Below are 21,606 nucleotides of genomic sequence, written 5' to 3'. Positions count from 1 at the left end.
ATAGAATCAATTAATATATATATTTTTAATGAATCTGCTGTTTAACAAATAAGACTGGAACTCATAGCCCATCATCTGTCAACCTCTTTGAATATGTGCAATGTTCTTAATTTTTGCTTATTCTTAATTATATCAGCAAAACAATGTTACACACACACACGCGCAGTCACATGTCATATAATTTACCTTTTAGTCTTTGCATGATGTCCTTGGTAGTGGAAGTTACAGGAGTGTATCCAACTGTAATGTTTTCCTGCTTGAATGCATCCAATCGTCCAAGGTGCATTGCAGGTATGATTTCATTGTCAAAAGGAATTTGTCCTAAAGCGCTAACAGTGAACATCAGGAAAACAAACGCCAAATTTTGCAGCCATTCCTGCGCAGAAAAAGACAGACACTGACATCTAACAACATGCGATAAATAAATGTTAAGAAGAGTATGATAGAAATGTTCTTTAGAACATCCTTGATTGCATAACTACTAAAAAATATTTTTACACTTTTCTATTGATAAAAATATGACAATATAACATTTTACGAGAGAGAGCGAGAGAAGGCGTGAGAGTGTAAGTACAAAAAGACCAATCGTAGCAAAGTTTCCATTTTAGTTATAAAATATCCTTCCAACTGTTATGTATACTTCCAATACAGTTTAATCACAGTGCTCTCCCACTGATTAATTCCAGGGTTAGCTCCCCAGTAGGCCCCTACTGCAGGTCATGTAGAGGGACACCCTGCGCTAGGAGGCAATGTGACATATATCTTCCCAGGCTGGACCAATAAGGGTCTGCCTAGACAGTCCTGAAATAAGAGGAACTTTCCGTCTCTTCTATCATTGTGACTAGAAGGAGGTGTGGCTAAATGGCCTAGATACTGGAGTTCTTTCGGGGGGCTGGCTCTCCCCTGGAGACTTTCCATCTGCATCTAGGAAGCGGACATAAATGTAGAGTTGCCATAATATCCCTTAGATCTGGGACACCTATTATTTACACAGGTGCTGTGTCTGATAAAAACCAGGTCAATGAAATGCAGGCTTGAATTTAGTCAGCACAGAACATGTGTAATTCCTATGTGTCAAATATTAAAGTGATATGGCAACCCTACATGTAAAGTAAATGTGTTAATATACAGTATGTGGGGTCTGCTTTGTGTATCATTAATAAAAGTGTGGCATTAATATAGTGTGTGTGTGTGTGTGTGTGTGTGTGTGTGTGTGTGTGTGTGTGTGTGTGTGTGTGTGTGTGTGTGTGTGTGTGTGTGTGTGTGGGGAGATTCAGGTAGACGGCGCATCTCTGCCCCATAATACTCAATTCCACAATTTGTGTCGTAAGCAGCAGGTGGTGGGGCCACAGTGGTGCAATTTGACTCATCAAGCACATGCTCTGCCCACTTCACTTTGGAAGATGTCAGCATCCAGGTAGCATGTTTACTCCCCAAGGGGTAGTGTATGTAGTGTGCAACTGTAACATCACATCCAAAGCCCCTTTATAATCACTGCTTCATTAGGTGACCACCTTCTATTTATCTCCCATTATACTGTTGTATTTACCCTCATTTAAATAGTAAATTCACCATGAGAGTAAGACGAAAGCACATGACTATGAGACTCACATGTGATTGGTGTGTGTGTGTGTGTGTGTGTGTGTGTGTGTGTGTGTGTGTGTGTGTGTGTGTGTGTGTGTGTGTGTGATAATTGTGTGTGTGTGTCTGATAATACAAATCCCGTTTCCCCTCGCTAACTGGGGTCACTTTTCTGCAATGAATGATAAATATGAGAGTGGGAGCAGAAAAGTCAATGTTTAGCAGCAAATCAAGACGTTAGGCTATGCCAGAGGCATACTGGGAGATGTAGTCCACCAACACTTCTGTACACTGAGAATGTGCTTGGAAGGGACTACAAACACCAGACCCAGCGAGTGATGTCAGTGTCATGTGACCTGTTGTGTAAATGGAGCAGCAGGGAGCTGAGTGGTAATGGAACGGCTGATGTGCGCGATATATATGTACTTGTAAGCTGCCAGTCCTATCGGTGGTGGGGAGCCTGGGGCCTCTGTGAAAGAGAGGTCCATTCCAAAGGGAAGTGCCCTGTTTCCTTCTTGGTCACCCAATCTGCTAGGAAACGAGGAACAAATGGGAGGGGGGTTTGGCGCAGGGCTCACCCACGCCCAGAGGAGGGACCAGCCTTCATAAAGCTCAGAAGCCGTCCAATCATGTCAGTGGAGGGGAGGGGCCCCCTCCTCCCGCCAGGCCATCTCCTCACTGTACTGTATGTGACTGCCAGGGCCACAGTTTACTACAGTATTGCCGCTCACACACGGTGCGATGCAGGCTAGCAGACGATATTGACTATATTGTGGCAAGAGGTATGAGCCTCCAGTATAATTAATAATGGCCCTGCCTGCACTCACTGGGCAGATTTATTAAGCTCTGTGAAGTGATAAAGTGGAAGGTGATAAAGGAACAGCCAATCAGATCCTAACTACCATGTCACAGGCTGGGTTTGAAAAATGACAGTTAGGAGCTGACTGGCTGGTGCTTTATCACCTTCCACTTTATCACTTCACGAGCTTAATAAATCTGCCCCACGGTGCGATATGCACTTTAGTCCATATCGGTAGAGATATCACACCGCGTGTAGGCCCCTTATGAGTCAGTGTCACACACTCATTAAGTACTTGGCTGGCTTTCATTACATAATGCTGTGGGCCCCTTCATTGCGGCAGACCCTGGTGCACTGGCTGTGCCACCTCTAGGCCCTCATTCCGAGTTGTTCGCTCGCAAGCTGCTTTTATCAGCTTTGCACGCGCTAAGTCGCCGCCTACTGGGAGTGAATCTTAGCTTATCAAAATTGCGACCGACGGATTCGCAATATTGCGATTAGACCTCTCTTAGTAGTTTCTGAGTAGCTCCAGACTTACTCGGCATCTGCGATCAGTTCAGTGCTTGTCGTTCCTGGTTTGACGTCACAAACACACCCAGCGTTCGCCCAGACACTTCCCCGTTTCTCCAGCCACTCCCGCGTTTTTCCCAGAAACGGTAGCGTTTTTTCACACACACCCATAAAACGGCCAGTTTCCGCCCAGAAACACCCACTTGCTGTCAATCACATTACGATCCCCAGAACGATGAAAAAGCCGTGAGTAAAATACCTAACTGCATAGCAAATTTACTTGGCGCAGTCGCAGTGCGGACATTGCGCATGCGCAGTAAGCGGAAAATCGCTGCAATGCAAAGAAAAATACAGAGCGAACAACTCGGAATGACCACCATAGTATCACCACCGTAGTATCATCATGGTGTGTTTGTGTGAATTTGTATTAACAAGAGCTTTTTTTCTTAACATCCTACTATACAAATAGAACAAAGGAGATCAAGGATTGGCTGATTGTGATGCACTAAAGTGAAAACTCCATTAGAAAATAACTTATTATTAAATTCAAAAATAGAGATTTATTACTTTCCTCTGCAACATACAAAGTGCTTAAAGAGCAAGAAAATGTGGATCATAAAAATGTGTTCTACATACTGCCAATTTCATTTTATAATATACACTGAAAGGTAATTTAACCACTTAACTGACAAATTCTTTTTCTAAAAGTTTATTATAAATGAACATTTAAAAAAAAAAAATTTAGCACACCTACGATCAGGTCTGAATCACCCCCATGGTTTTGCCCAACTGCTAACAAATTTGTTGCTACGATCAGGTCTGAATTACCTCCTTAGTTTACACAAGTGACAGAAATGTCTCAAGAAGGGCAAATTCACACAAACTAGCCTGCTTTATGACCAATTCTGCTGCATGGTGCCAGGAGATCTGAGAAACTGATGTCCCTGTAAAGACATTTGTCAGGAGCATCTCCATCCTGATAGGTTAATAATTGACCGTACCCAGAGAAGAGACAATCATATATAGTGATGAGCCGGTTCGGATCCTCAGTATCCGACCCGCCCGAACTTCACTTTTTTTTCACGGGTCCGAGCCACTCGGATCCTCCCGCCTTGCTCAGTTAACCCGAGCGCGCCCGAACGTCATCATCCTGCGGTCGGATTCTCGCGAGATTCATATTCTATATAAGGAGCCGCACGTCGCCGCCATTTTTCACTCGTGCATTGGAGATGATCGTGAGAGGACGTGGCTGGCGTCTTCTCAGTTTCTATGTTCAGTGGGCTGCAAATTGTGCTGCAAATATCTGTGCTCAGTGTGCTGCAAATATCTGTGCTCAGTGTGCTGCAAATATCTGTGCTCAGTGTGCTGCAAATATCTGTGCTCACTGTGCTGCAAATATCTGTGCTCACTGTGCTGCAAATATCTGTGCTCAGTGTGCTGCAAATATCTGTGCTCACTGTGCTGCAAATATCTGTGCTCAGTGTGCTGCAAGTGCAAATATCTACGTTCTCTGCCTGAAAAACGCTCCATATCAGACTGTGCTCAGTGTGCTGCAAATATCTGTGCTCAGTGTGCTTACTGCTTTGTTGTGGGGACTGGGGACTAGCAGTATTATATAGTAGGAGGACAGTGCACAGTTTTGCTGACCAGTGACCACCAGTATTATACATTCTCTGCCTGAAAAACGCTCCATATCTGTGCTTCATTGTAGTATATAGTAGGAGGACAGTGCAGAATTTTGCTGACCACCAGTATAACTATATATATATATATAGCAGTACGGTACAGTAGTCCACTACTCTACCTACCTCTGTGTCGTCAAGTATATGTAAGGATGTGCCCTGTGGGCACATCTCTGTTGTCCCTAGTTGGGGACAGCGCTGGGGCAGCTTGTCGGTCCCCAGCGCTGGGTGAGTGGCGGCGGGTGTCCGGTGCAGGGATTACACTTTTCCCTGCACCGGACCAGAGGCTTTTAAATGTTGGCGCCCTCCGGGAGCCAATCGCGGCTCCCGGAGCGGCGGCCAATCAGGGAGAGACGCGGCGAGCCAATCGGCGCTCACCGCGTCATAGGCCCCGCCTCCGGCGTCTGACGTCAGACGCCGGGCGGGACCAAGAAGGAGAGGCCGCGCCGAAGAGCGGCGAAGAAGAGAGGGACGCCGGGCGCGCGCAGAAGAGCGGGAAGAAGAGAAGACACGGCCGGGAGCAGCGGAGGAGGTCGTCGGCGCGCCGGAGCGCAGAAGAGGATCCGGCGCCGAGGAGAAGACGACGACCGCGGGGAGAGGAGGTCCTGAGGCCGCGGAAGAGGCCAGAAGACGTCGGCCTGCAGAAAGAAGATGTCCAGCGGCGGCTGGACGCAGGGAAGAGACGGAGGCGCCGCTGGCCAGGACGGGTCAGCGGCAGAAGACGGTGGAGGCCCCCAGGTTAGGTAAGGCCTCAGTGAGGCTATCCTCCCCCTCCCCTTTTCCTCCCTCGACCACCAGGGACGGGCATTAGGCCCGAGGACACAATTCAGGCGCTAGGCCTGGGCGCAGTTAGGAGTTTGGGCCCCCAATATTTGATGAGGTGGTTTGGGCATTAGGCCCAAGCCACCCCACCCATGCGGCACCAGTTAGGCGGGCACTAGGCCCGGGGGACAATCTAGGCACTAGGCCTGTGGCTAATAGAGGGCGTTAGGCCCTAGGGTATTTGTGGCCAAATCAGGGATACGATAAGGTGACCCTGGGCACAAGGCCCAGGTCACCCAACGGGCGGCAAGTAGGCGGGCGCTAGGCCCGTGGGCAAAGTCAGGCCTCCGGCCTGTGGGCAGTTAGGGGGGCGCTAGGCCCAGCGAAGCAGTGTTTCCCTGAGGTGAGTAAAGGTGGTACTGGGCGCTAGGCTCAGGCCACCCTGAGAGTACGGTAGGTGGGTGAGCTGTGCGGTCCCCACTACTGGGTGTTCTGGGTCGGGTAGATAAAGGGACAGCACCGTTTTATGTTGTAACTCCGATAGTGTGATATATGTTACCGTGCAGGGCAAAGTGTATGTGTTGTGTAAGTTGTGCATAGTTGTGTTGCACCACACCCACAGAGCTAGTTTGAGGGCTCCGCTGTTGTAGATAGTATAGGGTGTGACACTAGGTCAGAGTTAGGCCCTGCACGGCTGTTTCTCTTTGCCTCCTTACAGGGACCTGTAAGTGGAGAAGATCGGAGTGCAAGACTTGTGACGGTGAGTAGCATCCGTGTACGTTTGTCCCCGAGCGCCGGAGTTAGGATTGCTCACGGACGTGAGAATCCCTTTCATCACACTACGTGCGAGAGCGCGAGTGTGTGAAAGCTGGGTAGCTGAGGCTTTGTGCCGGTGATGACCATTCACCCAGCCGGTGAAGGTCACGGCCACCCCTGGGGTATCCCCTGTTCCAGTGGAAGAAGGGTCGATACCCCCTTTAATGTAAACCCGTCTCTCCTCAGCTAGGTCGTCGGTCAGCTCCGAGAGGAAATCGCCGTGTCCGGATCCGAGTGAAGATTTCCAGGTCCGTTGAGGGTTCCGGTACCTGAAGGTGAGAGAGAGCGGCGCCTGGTGAGTACCGAGTCTACACCTGCACGGCAGCAGGCATCACCACACACGCACCGCACCTCTCACACTTGGCGTAGTCGGCAGGATCAAAGAGACCGGATCACGGACACGATGTGGAACGCCACCAAGAAGACCTCCCTGCGGACGGCTCCGGAGAAGACTCACCCCCGGACGTGTGCGGACCAGAGCGACTGGGTGACGGTGTCTGGGGCAGACATCCTGAAGATGGTGCAGCGGTCGGTCCAGTGTGAAAAAGAAGAGCGCCGGGAGAAGGGGCGCAAGAAGGCCGCTGTGACGCCCGGCAAGAAATGTCGGCAAACAGGTCACTTTGCCGACGAGTGTACTTGGCGAGAGACGTCCCCAAAGAAGGTGGTCCAGGAAGCGGACCGAAGACGTCAGAAGGGCCAAGCGAAGAACGTGTCCTGGTGTTTGCTCTGCGGAAACTACGGGCATGAGCACAACAGTTGTCCCTGGGACGAAGAGTTGAGCCAAGACGAGGTTGATTCCTGGTGTGAAAACTGTGGAGATCCCCGACATCGGCTCCTGGAATGTCCATGGACTGAAGACCGGACGGACTACGAGGCCACGGTGAAGCAGCTGACGGAGTCTCGTCAGCAGCTTTGGGACCGGGTGGCTGCAGAGCCTGTGTGTGCGCTCTGCGAGGCGAGAGGACATGCGCTTCCCGATTGTCCGTGGAACGAAGACCGGATGATTGCGGATGGTCGCGCCCAGAGATGGGAGGAGGAAACCAGGGAAATGGAGCGGAAGGCCTTGCTTGAAGTTAGTTCGCAGGTGCCCATTTCCTCTGAGCCGGAACCAACGGGTGAAGATTCCCCAGTGAAGGAGGTGGATCAGGAACCCGTCTTGGAGAAGGTGGCAGTGGCCCTCCCTTGTTGGAAGTGTCGGCGACCAGGACATGCGGCCAGTGAGTGCCCTTGGGAAGATGCCGCGGACCTACTCTGTCCCAAGAAAGTGACCCCAGTAAGGCAGAATCCTTTCCCGCATGAGGCGGAGGTGGACGACTGGGAGGTGAAGAGACCACGCTGCGAATAAAAGCGTGAAGACCCAGTGACTGAGACGTCTGGAATCTCTCCACGATGGAACCGTACACGACCAGGACGTGCGGAACAGGAGTGTCCTGGGTACCAAGAGATGCCAGCGGAAGCGAAGGAGTACGCTGAGGAAGTAACGATGCCAGCGGAAGCGAAGGAGTACGCTGAGGAAGTAACGATGCCAGCGGAAGCGAAAGAGTACGCTGAGGAAGCAGAGGTGCCAGCGGAAGCGAAGAAGTACGCTGAGGAGGAAAGTAATACCCCAGTCCAAGTATCGGAGGAGGACTCGGACTACGGTGAGCTGTCCGCCAACGAATCCCTCCCAGAACAGATGGACGACGACTCTGGCGTCGGAAGCGCCGACGAGAGTGACTGGCAGGATCGGGTGGAGTCATGCTCCCAGTTGAATGCCCTCCGTGAAGAGGAGGAGATAGTCCTGGAGCAAGAGTACCTGCCGGGAGTGCCGAGATGGACCGACGTACGGGGACAGGACTGTGATGCCGTGGGAGGACCCGTTCCAGAGGAAGACACAGGACCTTTGGAGATGCCCCACGAGGAAATTCGACATGTGGTGGCTGTTGCCCGGGAGGAAACGGATGCCCCGGAGGATTCCGCTGTTGGGTGGTGGTCGATACCACACCCGGAAGACAGGGACGAAGCCACAGACGATATCGGAGGCCAAGAGTGGGTGACTGTTGTCCCCGTGGAAGAAGATTCCCCTTGGTGGCCAACGTCAAGCGACCATGAGGAGATGCCACTCCCCCAGAGGATCCGCCGATGGAGGTCAGGACGCAAGAGGAACCCGGAGCTGGAGGAGGAAGGATGTGGGGTCACAGCTGGTCCAGGCTGGGCCCCCGAATGCACCCTCGCCGGAAGGACCTCGGAATTCCCTGACCCGCGGACAATGGACGTCGTGAGGAACTTTGTAGGGACTACAAAGGAAAAAGGGGGGGGAAATGTAAGGATGTGCCCTGTGGGCACATCTCTGTTGTCCCTAGTTGGGGACAGCGCTGGGGCAGCTTGTCGGTCCCCAGCGCTGGGTGAGTGGCGGCGGGTGTCCGGTGCAGGGATTACACTTTTCCCTGCACCGGACCAGAGGCTTTTAAATGTTGGCGCCCTCCGGGAGCCAATCGCGGCTCCCGGAGCGGCGGCCAATCAGGGAGAGACGCGGCGAGCCAATCGGCGCTCGCCGCGTCATAGGCCCCGCCTCCGGCGTCTGACGTCAGACGCCGGGCGGGACCAAGAAGGAGAGGCCGCGCCGAAGAGCGGCGAAGAAGAGAGGGACGCCGGGCGCGCGCAGAAGAGCGGGAAGAAGAGAAGACACGGCCGGGAGCAGCGGAGGAGGTCGTCGGCGCGCCGGAGCGCAGAAGAGGATCCGGCGCCGAGGAGAAGACGACGACCGCGGGGAGAGGAGGTCCTGAGGCCGCGGAAGAGGCCAGAAGACGTCGGCCTGCAGAAAGAAGATGTCCAGCGGCGGCTGGACGCAGGGAAGAGACGGAGGCGCCGCTGGCCAGGACGGGTCAGCGGCAGAAGACGGTGGAGGCCCCCAGGTTAGGTAAGGCCTCAGTGAGGCTATCCTCCCCCTCCCCTTTTCCTCCCTCGACCACCAGGGACGGGCATTAGGCCCGAGGACACAATTCAGGCGCTAGGCCTGGGCGCAGTTAGGAGTTTGGGCCCCCAATATTTGATGAGGTGGTTTGGGCATTAGGCCCAAGCCACCCCACCCATGCGGCACCAGTTAGGCGGGCACTAGGCCCGGGGGACAATCTAGGCACTAGGACTGTGGCTAATAGAGGGCGTTAGGCCCTAGGGTATTTGTGGCCAAATCAGGGATACGATAAGGTGACCCTGGGCACAAGGCCCAGGTCACCCAACGGGCGGCAAGTAGGCGGGCGCTAGGCCCGTGGGCAAAGTCAGGCCTCCGGCCTGTGGGCAGTTAGGGGGCGCTAGGCCCAGCGAAGCAGTGTTTCCCTGAGGTGAGTAAAGGTGGTACTGGGCGCTAGGCTCAGGCCACCCTGAGAGTACGGTAGGTGGGTGAGCTGTGTGGTCCCCACTACTGGGTGTTCTGGGTCGGGTAGATAAAGGGACAGCACCGTTTTATGTTGTAACTCCGATAGTGTGATATATGTTACCGTGCAGGGCAAAGTGTATGTGTTGTGTAAGTTGTGCATAGTTGTGTTGCACCACACCCACAGAGCTAGTTTGAGGGCTCCGCTGTTGTAGATAGTATAGGGTGTGACACTAGGTCAGAGTTAGGCCCTGCACGGCTGTTTCTCTTTGCCTCCTTACAGGGACCTGTAAGTGGAGAAGATCGGAGTGCAAGACTTGTGACGGTGAGTAGCATCCGTGTACGTTTGTCCCCGAGCGCCGGAGTTAGGATTGCTCACGGACGTGAGAATCCCTTTCATCACACTACGTGCGAGAGCGCGAGTGTGTGAAAGCTGGGTAGCTGAGGCTTTGTGCCGGTGATGACCATTCACCCAGCCGGTGAAGGTCACGGCCACCCCTGGGTTATCCCCTGTTCCAGTGGAAGAAGGGTCGATACCCCCTTTAATGTAAACCCGTCTCTCCTCAGCTAGGTCGTCGGTCAGCTCCGAGAGGAAATCGCCGTGTCCGGATCCGAGTGAAGATTTCCAGGTCCGTTGAGGGTTCCGGTACCTGAAGGTGAGAGAGAGCGGCGCCTGGTGAGTACCGAGTCTACACCTGCACGGCAGCAGGCATCACCACACACGCACCGCACCTCTCACATATACTATCCATCCATACCTGTGGTGCATTTCAGTTTTGCACAGTTTGCTGACCACCAGTATATACTATATAGCAGTACGGTACAGAAGGCCACTGCTCTACCTACGTCTGTGTCGTCAAGTATACTATCCATCCATACCTGTGGTGCATTTCAGTTTTGCACAGTTTGCTGTCCACCAGTATATAATATATAGCAGTACGGTACAGTAGGCCACTGCTCTACCTACCTCTGTGTCGTCAAGTATACTATCCATCCATACCTGTGGTGCATTTCAGTTTTGCACAGTTTGCTGTCCACCAGTATATAATATATAGCAGTACGGTACAGTAGGCCACTGCTCTACCAACCTCTGTGTCGTCAAGTATACTATCCATCCATACCTGTGGTGCATTTCAGTTTTGCACAGTTTGCTGACCACCAGTATATACTATATAACCACCAGTATATACTATATAGCAGTACGGTACAGTAGGCCACTGCTCTACCTACCTCTGTGTCGTCAAGTATACTATCCATCCATACCTGTGGTGCATTTCAGTTTTGCACAGTTTGCTGTCCACCAGTATATAATATATAGCAGTACGGTACAGTAGACCACTGCTCTACCTACCTCTGTGTCGTCAAGTATACTATCCATCCATACCTGTGGTGCATTTCAGTTGTGCGCAGTATATATAGTAGTAGGCCATTGCTATTGATATATTACTGGCATATTATTCCACACATTAAGAAATGGAGAACAAAAATGTGGAGGGTAAAATAGGGAAAGATCAAGATTCACTTCCACCTCGTGCTGAAGCTGCTGCCACTAGTCATGGCCGAGACGATGAAATGCCATCAACGTCGTCTGCCAAGGCCGATGACCCAAAAATCAAAATTAAAAGCATCTGAGGAGAAGCGTAAACTTGCCAATATGCCATTTACGACACGGAGTGGCAAGGAACGGCTGAGGCCCTGGCCTATGTTAATGACTAGTGGTTCAGCTTCACATAAGGATGGAAGCACTCATCTTCTCGCTAGAAAAAAGAAAACACTTAAGCTGGCAAAAGCACAGCAAAGAACTGTGCGTTCTTCGAAATCACAAATCCCCAAGGAGAGTCCAATTGTTTCGGTTGCGATGCCTGACCTTCCCAACACTGGACGGGAAGAGCTTGCGCCTTCCACCATTTGCACGCCCCCTGCAAGTGCTGGAAGGAGCACCCGCAGTCCAGTTCCTGATAGTCAAATTGAAGATGTCAGTGTTGAAGTACACCAGGATGAGGATATGGGTGTTGCTGGCGCTGGGGAGGAAATTGACAAGGAGGATTCTGATGGTGAGGTGGTTTGTTTAAGTCAGGCACCCGGGGAGACACCTGTTGTCCGTGGGAGGAATATGGTCATTGACATGCCTGGTCAAAATACAAAAAAAATCAGCTCTTCGGTGTGGAATTATTTCATCACAAATGCGGACAACAGGTATCAAGCCGTGTGTTGCCTTTGTCAAGCTGTAATAAGTAGGGGTAAGGACGTTTACCACCTCGGAACATCCTCCCTTATACGTCAGTCACCTGCAGCGCATTCATCATAAGTCAGTGACAAGTTCAAAAACTTTGGGCGACAGCGGAAGCAGTCCACTGACCAGTAAATCCCTTCCTCTTGTAACCAAGCTCCCGCAAACCACACCACCAACTCCCTCAGTGTCAATTTCCTCCTTACCCAGGAATGCCAATAGTCCTGCAGGCCATGTCACTGGCAAGTCTGGCGAGTCCTCTCCTGCCTGGGATTCCTCCGATGCATCCTTGAGTGTAACGCCTACTGCTGCTGGCGCTGCTGTTGTTGTTGCTGGGAGTCGATCGTCATCCCAGAGGGGAAGTCGGAAGACCACTTGTACTACTTCCAGTAAGCAATTGAATGTCCAACAGTCCTTTGCGAGGAAGATGAAATATCACAGCAGTCATCCTGCTGCAAAGCGAATAACTGAGGCCTTGGCAGCCTGGGCGGTGAGAAACATGGTTCCGGTATCCATCGTTACTTCAGAGCCAACTCTAGACTTGATTGAGGTACTGTGTCCCCGGTAACAAATACCATCTAGGTTCCATTTCTCTAGTTAGGCGATACCGAAAATGTACACAGACCTCAGAAAAAGAGTCACCAGTGTCCTAAAAAATGCAGTTGTACCCAATGTCCACTTAACCACGGACATGTGGACAAGTGGAGCAGGGCAGACTCAGGACTACATGACTGTGACAGCCCACTGGGTAGATGTATTGCCTCCCGCTGCAAGAACAGCAGCCGCGGCACCAGTAGCAGCATCTCGCAAACGCCAACTCGTTCCTAGGCAGGCTACGCTTTGTATCACCGCTTTCCAGAATACGCACACAGCTGAAAACCTCTTACGGCAACTGAGGAAGATCATCGCAGAATGGCTTACCCCAGTTGGACTCTCCTGGGGATTTGTGGCATCGGACAACGTCAGCAATATTGTGCGTGCATTACATTTGGGCAAATTCTATCACGTCCCATGTTTTGCACATACCTTGAATTTGGTTGTGCAGAATTATTTAAAAAACGTCAGGGGCGTGCAAGAGATGCTGTCGGTGGCCAGAAGAATTGCGGGCCACTTTCGGCGTACAGGCACCGCGTACAGAAGACTGGAGCACCACCAAAAACACCTGAACCTTCCCTGAAGTGTGTAATAAGAATGAGAGTGTTCAAGAATCAGTATTCATTTCCTAGTAGAAGCCGCATGGCTTGGATGCTCCAAAAACACATTTCTTGTAATCTCCTCTACAGCAGAAGTTTATACAGTAGGTCTGGAATCTAAATTTGCATATATATTAGCATTAAAATACATTTAGGGGTCTATTTACTAAGCTTTGTATGGGGCTAAAGTCTCTGGAGATAAAGGGGGTCATTTCGAGTTGATCGCTAGCTGAAAATGTTTGCTGCGCAGCGATGAAGCAAAAACACGGCACTTGTGCGCATGCGTATGCGGTGCAATGCGCACGTGCGACGTACTTCCACAACGGCTGATGCAGTTTTACACAAGGTCTAGCGAAGCTTTTATGTCGCACTGCTGGCCGCAGAGTGATTGACAGGAAGAGGGCGTTTCTGGGCGTCGACTGACAGTTTTCAAGGAGTGTTCGAAAAAACGCAGGTGTGGCTGGCCAAACGCAGGGCGTGTTTGTGACGTCAAATTCGACACTGAGCAGTCTGAAGTGATCGCAAGCGCTAAGTAGGTCTGGAGCTACTCTGAAACTGCACAATTTTTTTTTGTAGCCGCTCTGCGATCCTTTCGTTCGCACTTCTGCTAAACTAAAATATACTCCCAGTGGGAGGCGGCTTTGCGTTTGCATGGCTGCTAAAAACAGCTAGCGAGCGAACAACTCGGAATGACCACCAAATTACCAGCCAATTAGCTCCTAACTGTCATTTTTCAAACACAGCCTGTGGCATGGCAGTTAGGAGCTGATTGGCTGGTATTTTATCTCCAGCTACTTTATCTCCATCCAAGACTTAGTAAATAGACCCTTTAATTTTAGCATATTCATCTGTGTTCTTTGTAAGACCAAGAAGCCTGAGAGGCTCAGGATACATGCCTATGTGAAATATTAATAAATGTGTGCAGACAGAATTCAAGGGCTACCTGGTGGAGTAGGATACTCCAGAATTAACCCTTAACAGTGGCTGTGACATTGTGTTATTCAACTTGAGTGCTGACTCAACCAATACAATGAACAGCTGTTTTAGATTGAAATATCTTGGGGCAGGCAGGTCCGTGACAACATATCTTCAGTACATATCACAAGATGCTACAGATGTGTCCTCATACGCCTAGCATCTACATGCCATGCAGCAGGAGATGCCCAGAGCAATTCACATGCTCCAAGATATGTAGTGTACCGTATTTTTACTTCAATTTTGCATCCTGCTTGCATCGCAGATGCAGCAAAACACCACTCACAGTGTACTAGAGACACTGGGCTCTGACTTTAACTGCACAGGAATTAGCTTTAAATGCACAATTAGGCCCGGCGCTACCCGCTCAGCAAGTTATGCAAAGCAGGGAGGCGCTAGTCTAGAGAGGCGCTCTCCCTGCTCCTCAACCATACTGACGAGCAGCGCTTGTCTCACTGTGCAACATGCTGCTGCACCGCCGTCCGTACATAGGATCTTAATCTCGTCCTGCATCAGGGCCCTCCTCCCTTCCTGCTTGCTCCTCCCCACTGCACTTGTCAAGTAGAAACACAGGCAGTGTCGCCCACCTCTCTTCCCTCCCTCCCTGTCAGTGGTGGATTCAAGTAAGGGGCAGGAAGACACGTGATACACACTGACCTGTGTGCAGTGGAGGAGCAAGCAGCGTGAGAAGAGGAGCAGCACTAACAGCCAGCCACACGAGGAGTGGAGGCTCAGGTTAGTGCTGCTGAAGATAAACAAAGGGGGAGAAACTGTCCTATTACTGTGTGCTGGGGAGCAGAGGCGTCACTCACCTCTGTGACACCCGGTGCGGCAGCGAGGATAAAGGGGGGGGCTTCGCGGGAACGGGTGGGGCTTAAATATACGGGCGGGGCTTCGCTGGCGAAACCCATTTTTAGACCATTGCAGGCACGCAAAGGGGGCGGGGCTGTGCGGGAGGGGCGGGGCTTCGCGGCCCGACACCCTTTTTTTTTTTCACTGGGGGGTGTGGGAGGTGAGGGCTGACTCCCATGGGTGCTGTCCCTGCAGTGCTGGCTCCTACACAGTGACAGGAGCCGAGTGCTGCACATAATATAACAGTGCAGCACTCGGCTTCTGTCACTCTGCAGGACCCGGCATTTTGGTGTCACCCCTCAGCGGGTGACACCCGGGAGCGGGCCGCACCCCCCGCACCCCCCTTGTGACGCCACTGCTGGGGAGGGGGAGGAGGTCCTATTCTGTGTGCTGGGGAGGGGAAAGGGGGTCCTATTACTATGTGCTGGGGAGGGGCAGCAGGGTCCTATTACTGTGTGCTGGGGAGGGGGTCCAATTAATGTGTGCTGGGGAGGGGGAGGAGGTCCCATTACTGTGTGCTGAGGAGGGGCAGGGGGGTCCTATTACTGTGTGCTGGGGAGGGGGAGGAGGTCCCATTACTGTGTGCTGGGGAGGGGGAGGAGGTCCTATTACTGTGTGCTGGGGAGGGGGTGGAGGTCCCATTACAGTGTGCTGGGGAGGGGGAGGAGGTCCTATTACTGTGTGCTGGGGAGGGGGAAGAGGTCCTAATACTGTGTGCTGGGGAGGGGCAGGGGGGTCCTATTACTGTGTGCTGGGGAGGGGCAGGCGAGTCCTATTACTGTGTGCTGGGGAGGGGCAGGGGGGTCCTATTATGGTGTGCTGGGGAGGGGCAGGGGTCCTATTACTGTGTGCTGGGGAGGGAGGTCCTATTAATGTGTGCTTGGGGAAGGGTGTCCTATTACTTTATGCTTGGGGAGGGGGGTCCTATTACTCTGTGCTTGGGGAGGGGGTCCTATTAATGTGTGCTTGGGGAGGGGTGTCCTATTAATATGTGCTTGGGGAGGGGAATCCTATTACTCTGTGTTTAGGGAGGGGGGTCCTATTAATGTGTGCTTGAGGAAGGGTGTCCTATTACTTTATGCTTGGGGAGGGGGGTCCTATTACTCTGTGCTTGGGGAGAGGGGTCCTATTAACGTGTGTTTGGGGAGAGGGGTCCTATTAATGTGTGCTTGGGGAGGGGTGTCCTATTAATATGTGCTTGGGGAGGGGGATCCTATTACTCTGTGTTTGGGGAGGGGGGTCTTATTAATGTGTACTTGGGGAGGGGGGTCCTGTTACTCTGTGCTTGTGGAGGGGTGTCCAATTAATCTGTGCTTGGGGAGGGGGGGTCCTATTACTCTGTGCTTATGGAGGGGTGTCCAATTAATCTGTGCTTGGGGAGGGGGGGTCCTATTAATGTGGGAGTGGGAGGGGTGCCCGATTATTCTGTGCTTGGGGAGGGGTGTCATACTAATGTGTGCTGAGGGAGCGGGGGTGTCCTATTAATGTGTGCTGTGGTTCATATTAATGTGTGCGGGGAGTGGGATGCAGGGTAGCGGCGATGCAGTGTGCGGGGAGTGTGGTTCAGGATAGCAGCTCCAGTGTAGTATGCATGGAAGGGGGGCAGGGGTAGTACCAGGGCCGGCGCTACCCGCTCAGCAAGGTCTGCAATGCAGGGAAGCGCCGTGCTGGATACGCGCTCTCCCTGCTTTACAGACCTTGCTGATGTACGCTTGTGCTGCCTTTTGCCACTGCATCTATCACTCTGTGTGACAGGCAGCTGCGCCGGCAGAATGGAGACTGGCTCCCCTCCCTGCCTCTGTAGCCTTGCGTGAGGGCAGCTTCATGACATGCAGTGCAGTGGTAAGGAGGGGTTCACTACGATATGCCGGCGGTCGGGCTCCCGGTGACCAGCATACCGGCGCCGGGAGCCCAAAAGGCCGGCTTACTGACAGTGTAGCGAGCGCAAATGAGCCCCTTGCGGGCTCGCTGTGCTCGCCACGCTACGGGCACAGTGGCTTTATTCTCCCTCCAGGGGGGTCGTGGACCCCCACGAGGGAGAATAAGTGTCGGGATGCCGGCTGTCGGGATGCCGGCGCCGGTATACTGTGTGCCGGGATCCTGTCAGTCGGCATACTGAAGACCACCCATAAGGAGGCAGGGGGGTGGGCGCTCTCCATTCTGCCAGTGGAGCCTTGTGTAAGGGCAAATTGCGCTGTCAACCAGACCCTAACAATCCGGCAGAAGGGGATGGGCTATGCGGTGACTGACAGCTCGGCCATGAGTCACACACAGTCGGGGTGCAACTGCTGGGGGGCGGGGGGGCAGTGCGGAACACAGGCACGGCATCCCAGGGCTGCATCATAACACGGTGGCTCAGGCTAATCATGGGGTGACACAGGTGGCAGATAAGGGGCTGAGTCTTGGGACAGCTAATGGGGTGACACTGGGGACAGCTAATAGGGTGACCCTGGGGACAGCTAATGGGGTGACACCGGCGACAGCTAATGAGGTGACACTGGGGACAAATAATGAGGTGAAACAAGCGCCAGGGCTGGTTACCGATAATGTGGTAGCACAGGTGCCAGGACTGGGGACAGATACTGAGGTGACACAGACGCCAGGACTGGTTGCAGGTAAAAGGGTGACTCTGGTTCCACAACTGGGGACATATAACAGGATGACAGGCCTGGGAATGGATATGTGGGCGACAGCCGTCACTACGTGTGTGCCAGGTGTGCCTGGCACACAGTGCAGTCGCCCTGAGGGCACAACGGCCAGCAACTATGTCAACGTCTTGTAATGAGTCAAATTGACCTGCGCTTCCCTTATCCCAACACACTTAGCTACGTTGACGGGCGATATGAAGGATCTTGTTCAGAAATGAATGATATATCGTTCATATCATCTAATGTGGAGGCACCGACGATGAATGACGCCCGTCCCCGCGGTTGTTCATCGTTGGTTTACCATTATTTTTCAATGCAAGTCAATTTGGGCGATAACGATCATCATTCAGATCAATCATTGTCCAAACTGCTGACATCGCTAAATATGTAGGGCCCATAACTGGAGAGAGCCTATACAGCTGACTGGTTACCAGCAGGCTGATTGGAGCTCACAGAACTAACCTAACCATTATCCACTTATGCTGCTTTCACATCGCAAAACCTGCTTTTGAAATGGTTCTTTAAACGGTTCTTAAAACGGGTCTGAGCAGTTAAACCCCCTTCACATCGCATGTTGTAACCAGTATATTACCATTTCATTACCGTTTTGGTACCTTTCACACTGAACCCGTTTCACCCATAGAAAACAGTGGTTGACATTATAAATGTTTATTTCCTGCTTCTGCCTGGTGACATCACACATGGAGACAGCCTATCACCTTCTGGGGCTTGCAAACACCATTTCAGACCCTTTCACACTGCACAATGAAACGGGTCTGAAACGGGTAGGACCCTGCTTTTTTACCGTTTCAAAATACCGGTATTTTGAAAAAGGTAAATTGAAGGTGACCCTTTCACATCGCAGCTCGTACCGTTTAGGAAGCCTTAAAAATCGCCAATTTACCGGGTTCAAGCTGCGGTGTGAAAGGGGTATAAGTTGTGCTTATTACCAATTCTACCAGTACTACAACTAAACACCTCTAAGCTGACTAGCACATAACGAATTCTAAACTTGCCTCCACAATAGTCCTATTACTGTAACTTATTACAGGTTGAGTCTCCCTTATCCAAAATGCTTGGGACCAGAGGTATTTTGGATATGGGATTTTTCCGTATTTTTGAATAATTGCCTAACATAATGAGATATCATGGTGATGGAACCTAAATCTAATCACAGAATGCATCTATGTTACATATACACCTTATACACACAGCCTCAAGGTCATTTTAGCCAATATTTTTAAACAAAGTGTGTGTACATTCACACAATTCATTTATGTGTCATATACACCTTATACACACAGCCTGAGGGTCATTCAATACAATATTTTTAATAAGTTTGTGTATTAAACAAAGTTTGTGTACATTGAGCGATCAAAAAAACAAAGGTTTCACTATCTCACTCTCACTCAAAAAAGTCCGTATTTCGGAATATTCCGTATTTCGGAATATTTGGATATGGGATACTCAACCTGTAGTTATAACAAAAACAAAGTATTATTTATACAATAATGTCCACACTATACTTTACTTTAGTATGTTTTACTGACATGAGTAATTGAAAACCAATATTATAAAATAACAGGACCTATTGCAAGACAGCTATGGAACAAGTGGTGACATTGCAAATAGCATTAGTATGCCTTTTTGCAGATGACGCAAAGGTATGCAACAGGGTAGACACACCATGTGGGATAAAACAAATTATTGATAATCTAGGTAGACTAAAATTGTCATGAGTGTGGCAATTACAGTTTAATGCCAAAAAATGCTAAATCATGCACTTGGGTCTCAAAAATCCAAAGGGTAAATATAGTATTAATGCCACTATACTGAAAACTGTTGAGGAGGAAATGAATCTATGAGTCACTATTTCAGGTGACTTAAAGGCAGGTAAGCAATGTAACAAAGCAATGAGGAAGGCTAGTCAGATGCTTGGCTGCATTGGGAGAGGAATCAGTAGCAGAAAGAAAGAAGTAATAATGCCACTGTATTTGTCATTGGTTACATAGTTACATAGTTGTTGAGATTGAAAAAAGACAAATGTCCATCGAGTTCAACCTATTGTACATTATATTATATTTTACAATTTTTTTTATATTAATTAAATGCTGTATACCTGGATATTTTTTTTCGGCTAGGAATTTATCTAATCCATTTTTAAACTTATTGATTGAGTCCACCGTTACTACCTTCTCTGGCAGAGAATTCCAAATCTTTACTGCTTTTACTGTGAAGAATCCTTTTCTCCGTTGGGTTTGGAATTTTTTCTCCTCTAACCTCAGGGGGTGTCCTCGTGTCCTATGTAGTGTTTTTTTGGTAAACAAATCGTTTGATAGATCCTTGTATTGTCCCTTAATATATTTATAAATATTAATGATGTCCCCTCTCAGTCGCCTCTTTTCCAGTGTGAACATATCAAGCCTTTTAAGTCTTTCCTCATAGTCCAGTGCCTCTAACCCCTTAACCAGTTTAGTGGCTCAGGGGTTAGAGGCACTGGACTATGAGGAAAGACTTAAAAGGCTTGATATGTTCACACGGGAAAAGAGGCGACTGAGAGGGGACATCATTAATATTTATGGTACGGCCTCATCTAGAATACTGTGTTCAATCCTGGAGGCCATGTCTTCAGAAGGATATTAATACATTAGAGACTGTACAAAGAAGCAGAGGCGCTACAATGTTATATGGAGGGATGGGGGGGCGGGATTTTTGGACGCTCCCCATCGATTAAACCCTCCCCCCACACCACATGCGGGGAGGGCTTACCACCGGATCCCCGCTGAGACTCCAATCCAACTTTGGAAAGTCTGCTGCCGCTGCATGCTTCCCCATGTCCTGTGTCCTGGGTGGCTCTTCACACAGATGCGTTACTGGGAGGAGGCGGGGATATCCCAGCAGGCTCAGCATGGGCACGCCTCCTCCCAGTAATACATGTGTGTGAATAGCCGGCCAAGACACAAAACATGGGGCCGCATGCAGCAGCAGACTTTCCAAAGTAGGATATATATATATGTAAAAATAAAATATAAAAGAGAAGATTTTTTTTTGTATATAAACATCCTTTCTGTCCATTTTAGAAAATGTGCGGTGCTAATAAAGTTGATTAGATAGGAACAAACCTGTGAAAATCTGTTACTCACTTGCAAAATTTTAAACCAATTTGTAGGTATCACTGCAGTTTATTCACATAGGGGTATATTCAGTATAGGGCAAACTATTAATTTACCCAATTCATCAAAAGAGGATAACTCTGCTGGAGGTAAATTTGCAGGAAGTCAACTTAAGCATTGTGGAGATATCCGTTCTGCTATTGCCATCTCAGGATGGCAATGCTATTACTATTAAAAATGCTTCCTTATTCAAATTAAAAAAAAATTTTTTTTTTGGGGGGGGGTGTACATTGATTAAAAAAAATGGCACATTGTCAACTAATTTCGGAGTTTAATTTTTATTTTAAACAAAGAATAACTAACAGCTGAAATCTGGAGATTCATGGTCAACTGCACACTTGCAAGGTAGCAAGCCAGTTGTACAGGTTGTAGTTAGTCATGTGACCGGCAAACATCTACAAATATTAGCTTGGTAAAGCGCAGCGTTAACACTAACTGCTCTTGGCCAGTGTCACAGAGTATCAGAAAATTGTTCACTTGACACTGTGATATTGTTTTCAGAATATTCAGTTGTCATCCCAATGATAACTACAAATGAAATAAAATAAATCTTATTGTCACAAAGGGGTACTTAAGAATAAATATCCCCTCTAAAATTTAAATCAGACTTCACATACTGTTTTAGTATTGTCATTTGCTTTCCCACTGGGATTCTGAAACCAGGGCCCAGTCACACACATGAGACATTGCGACAGAATCTGGTGCTTTGCGGTCAATATATTTGTATACTTGCCAGGACACTGTGCCATTTCCTTCTCCACTTGTGTAGCAGATGTTTCCCCAGCAAAGCAAGGGTCTGCTGGAAGAGACTGGTCTCCCTCAGTGTACCCTCTGTCATCTGAAACATAAGAAAGATCAAAAACAGAAGATGGTGATTTAGAACAAACACTCTGTGCTGTCGGGAGCCACTGTTATTTCTGGGGGAGATTTGTGCAGCCTTTCGCCTGCTGTTTGTGGGATCCAAAACCTCTATTCTTCTTCCTTCCCCATTTTTTGGTCTCTTATATTTATAAAACACTTAAATTGCCCTCTA

The 21,606-nt window shown here is 50.0% G+C and overlaps 1 protein-coding gene across 2 annotated transcripts in view; it reads right to left on the bottom strand.

Moving 5' to 3' along the window:
• Positions 1 to 21,606, bottom strand: part of LOC135056124 (ABC-type organic anion transporter ABCA8-like) — a 380,977-nt gene that overhangs the window by 339,229 nt on the left and 20,142 nt on the right. For both annotated transcript variants that reach the window (XM_063960911.1, XM_063960912.1), the window contains exons 2-3: positions 21,307 to 21,411; positions 187 to 376 (exon numbers count right to left, since the gene is read on the bottom strand). In XM_063960911.1, the coding sequence (XP_063816981.1) occupies positions 187 to 376; positions 21,307 to 21,411 (295 nt within the window). The remainder of the gene's footprint in view (positions 1 to 186; positions 377 to 21,306; positions 21,412 to 21,606) is intronic.

The sequence above is a fragment of the Pseudophryne corroboree genome, chromosome 3, assembly GCF_028390025.1.
Source record: "Pseudophryne corroboree isolate aPseCor3 chromosome 3, aPseCor3.hap2, whole genome shotgun sequence".
NCBI classification, from domain to species: domain Eukaryota; kingdom Metazoa; phylum Chordata; class Amphibia; order Anura; family Myobatrachidae; genus Pseudophryne; species Pseudophryne corroboree.
The sequence above is the reverse complement of the archived record's forward strand: the minus strand, read 5'-3'. Positions and strand labels throughout refer to the sequence as shown.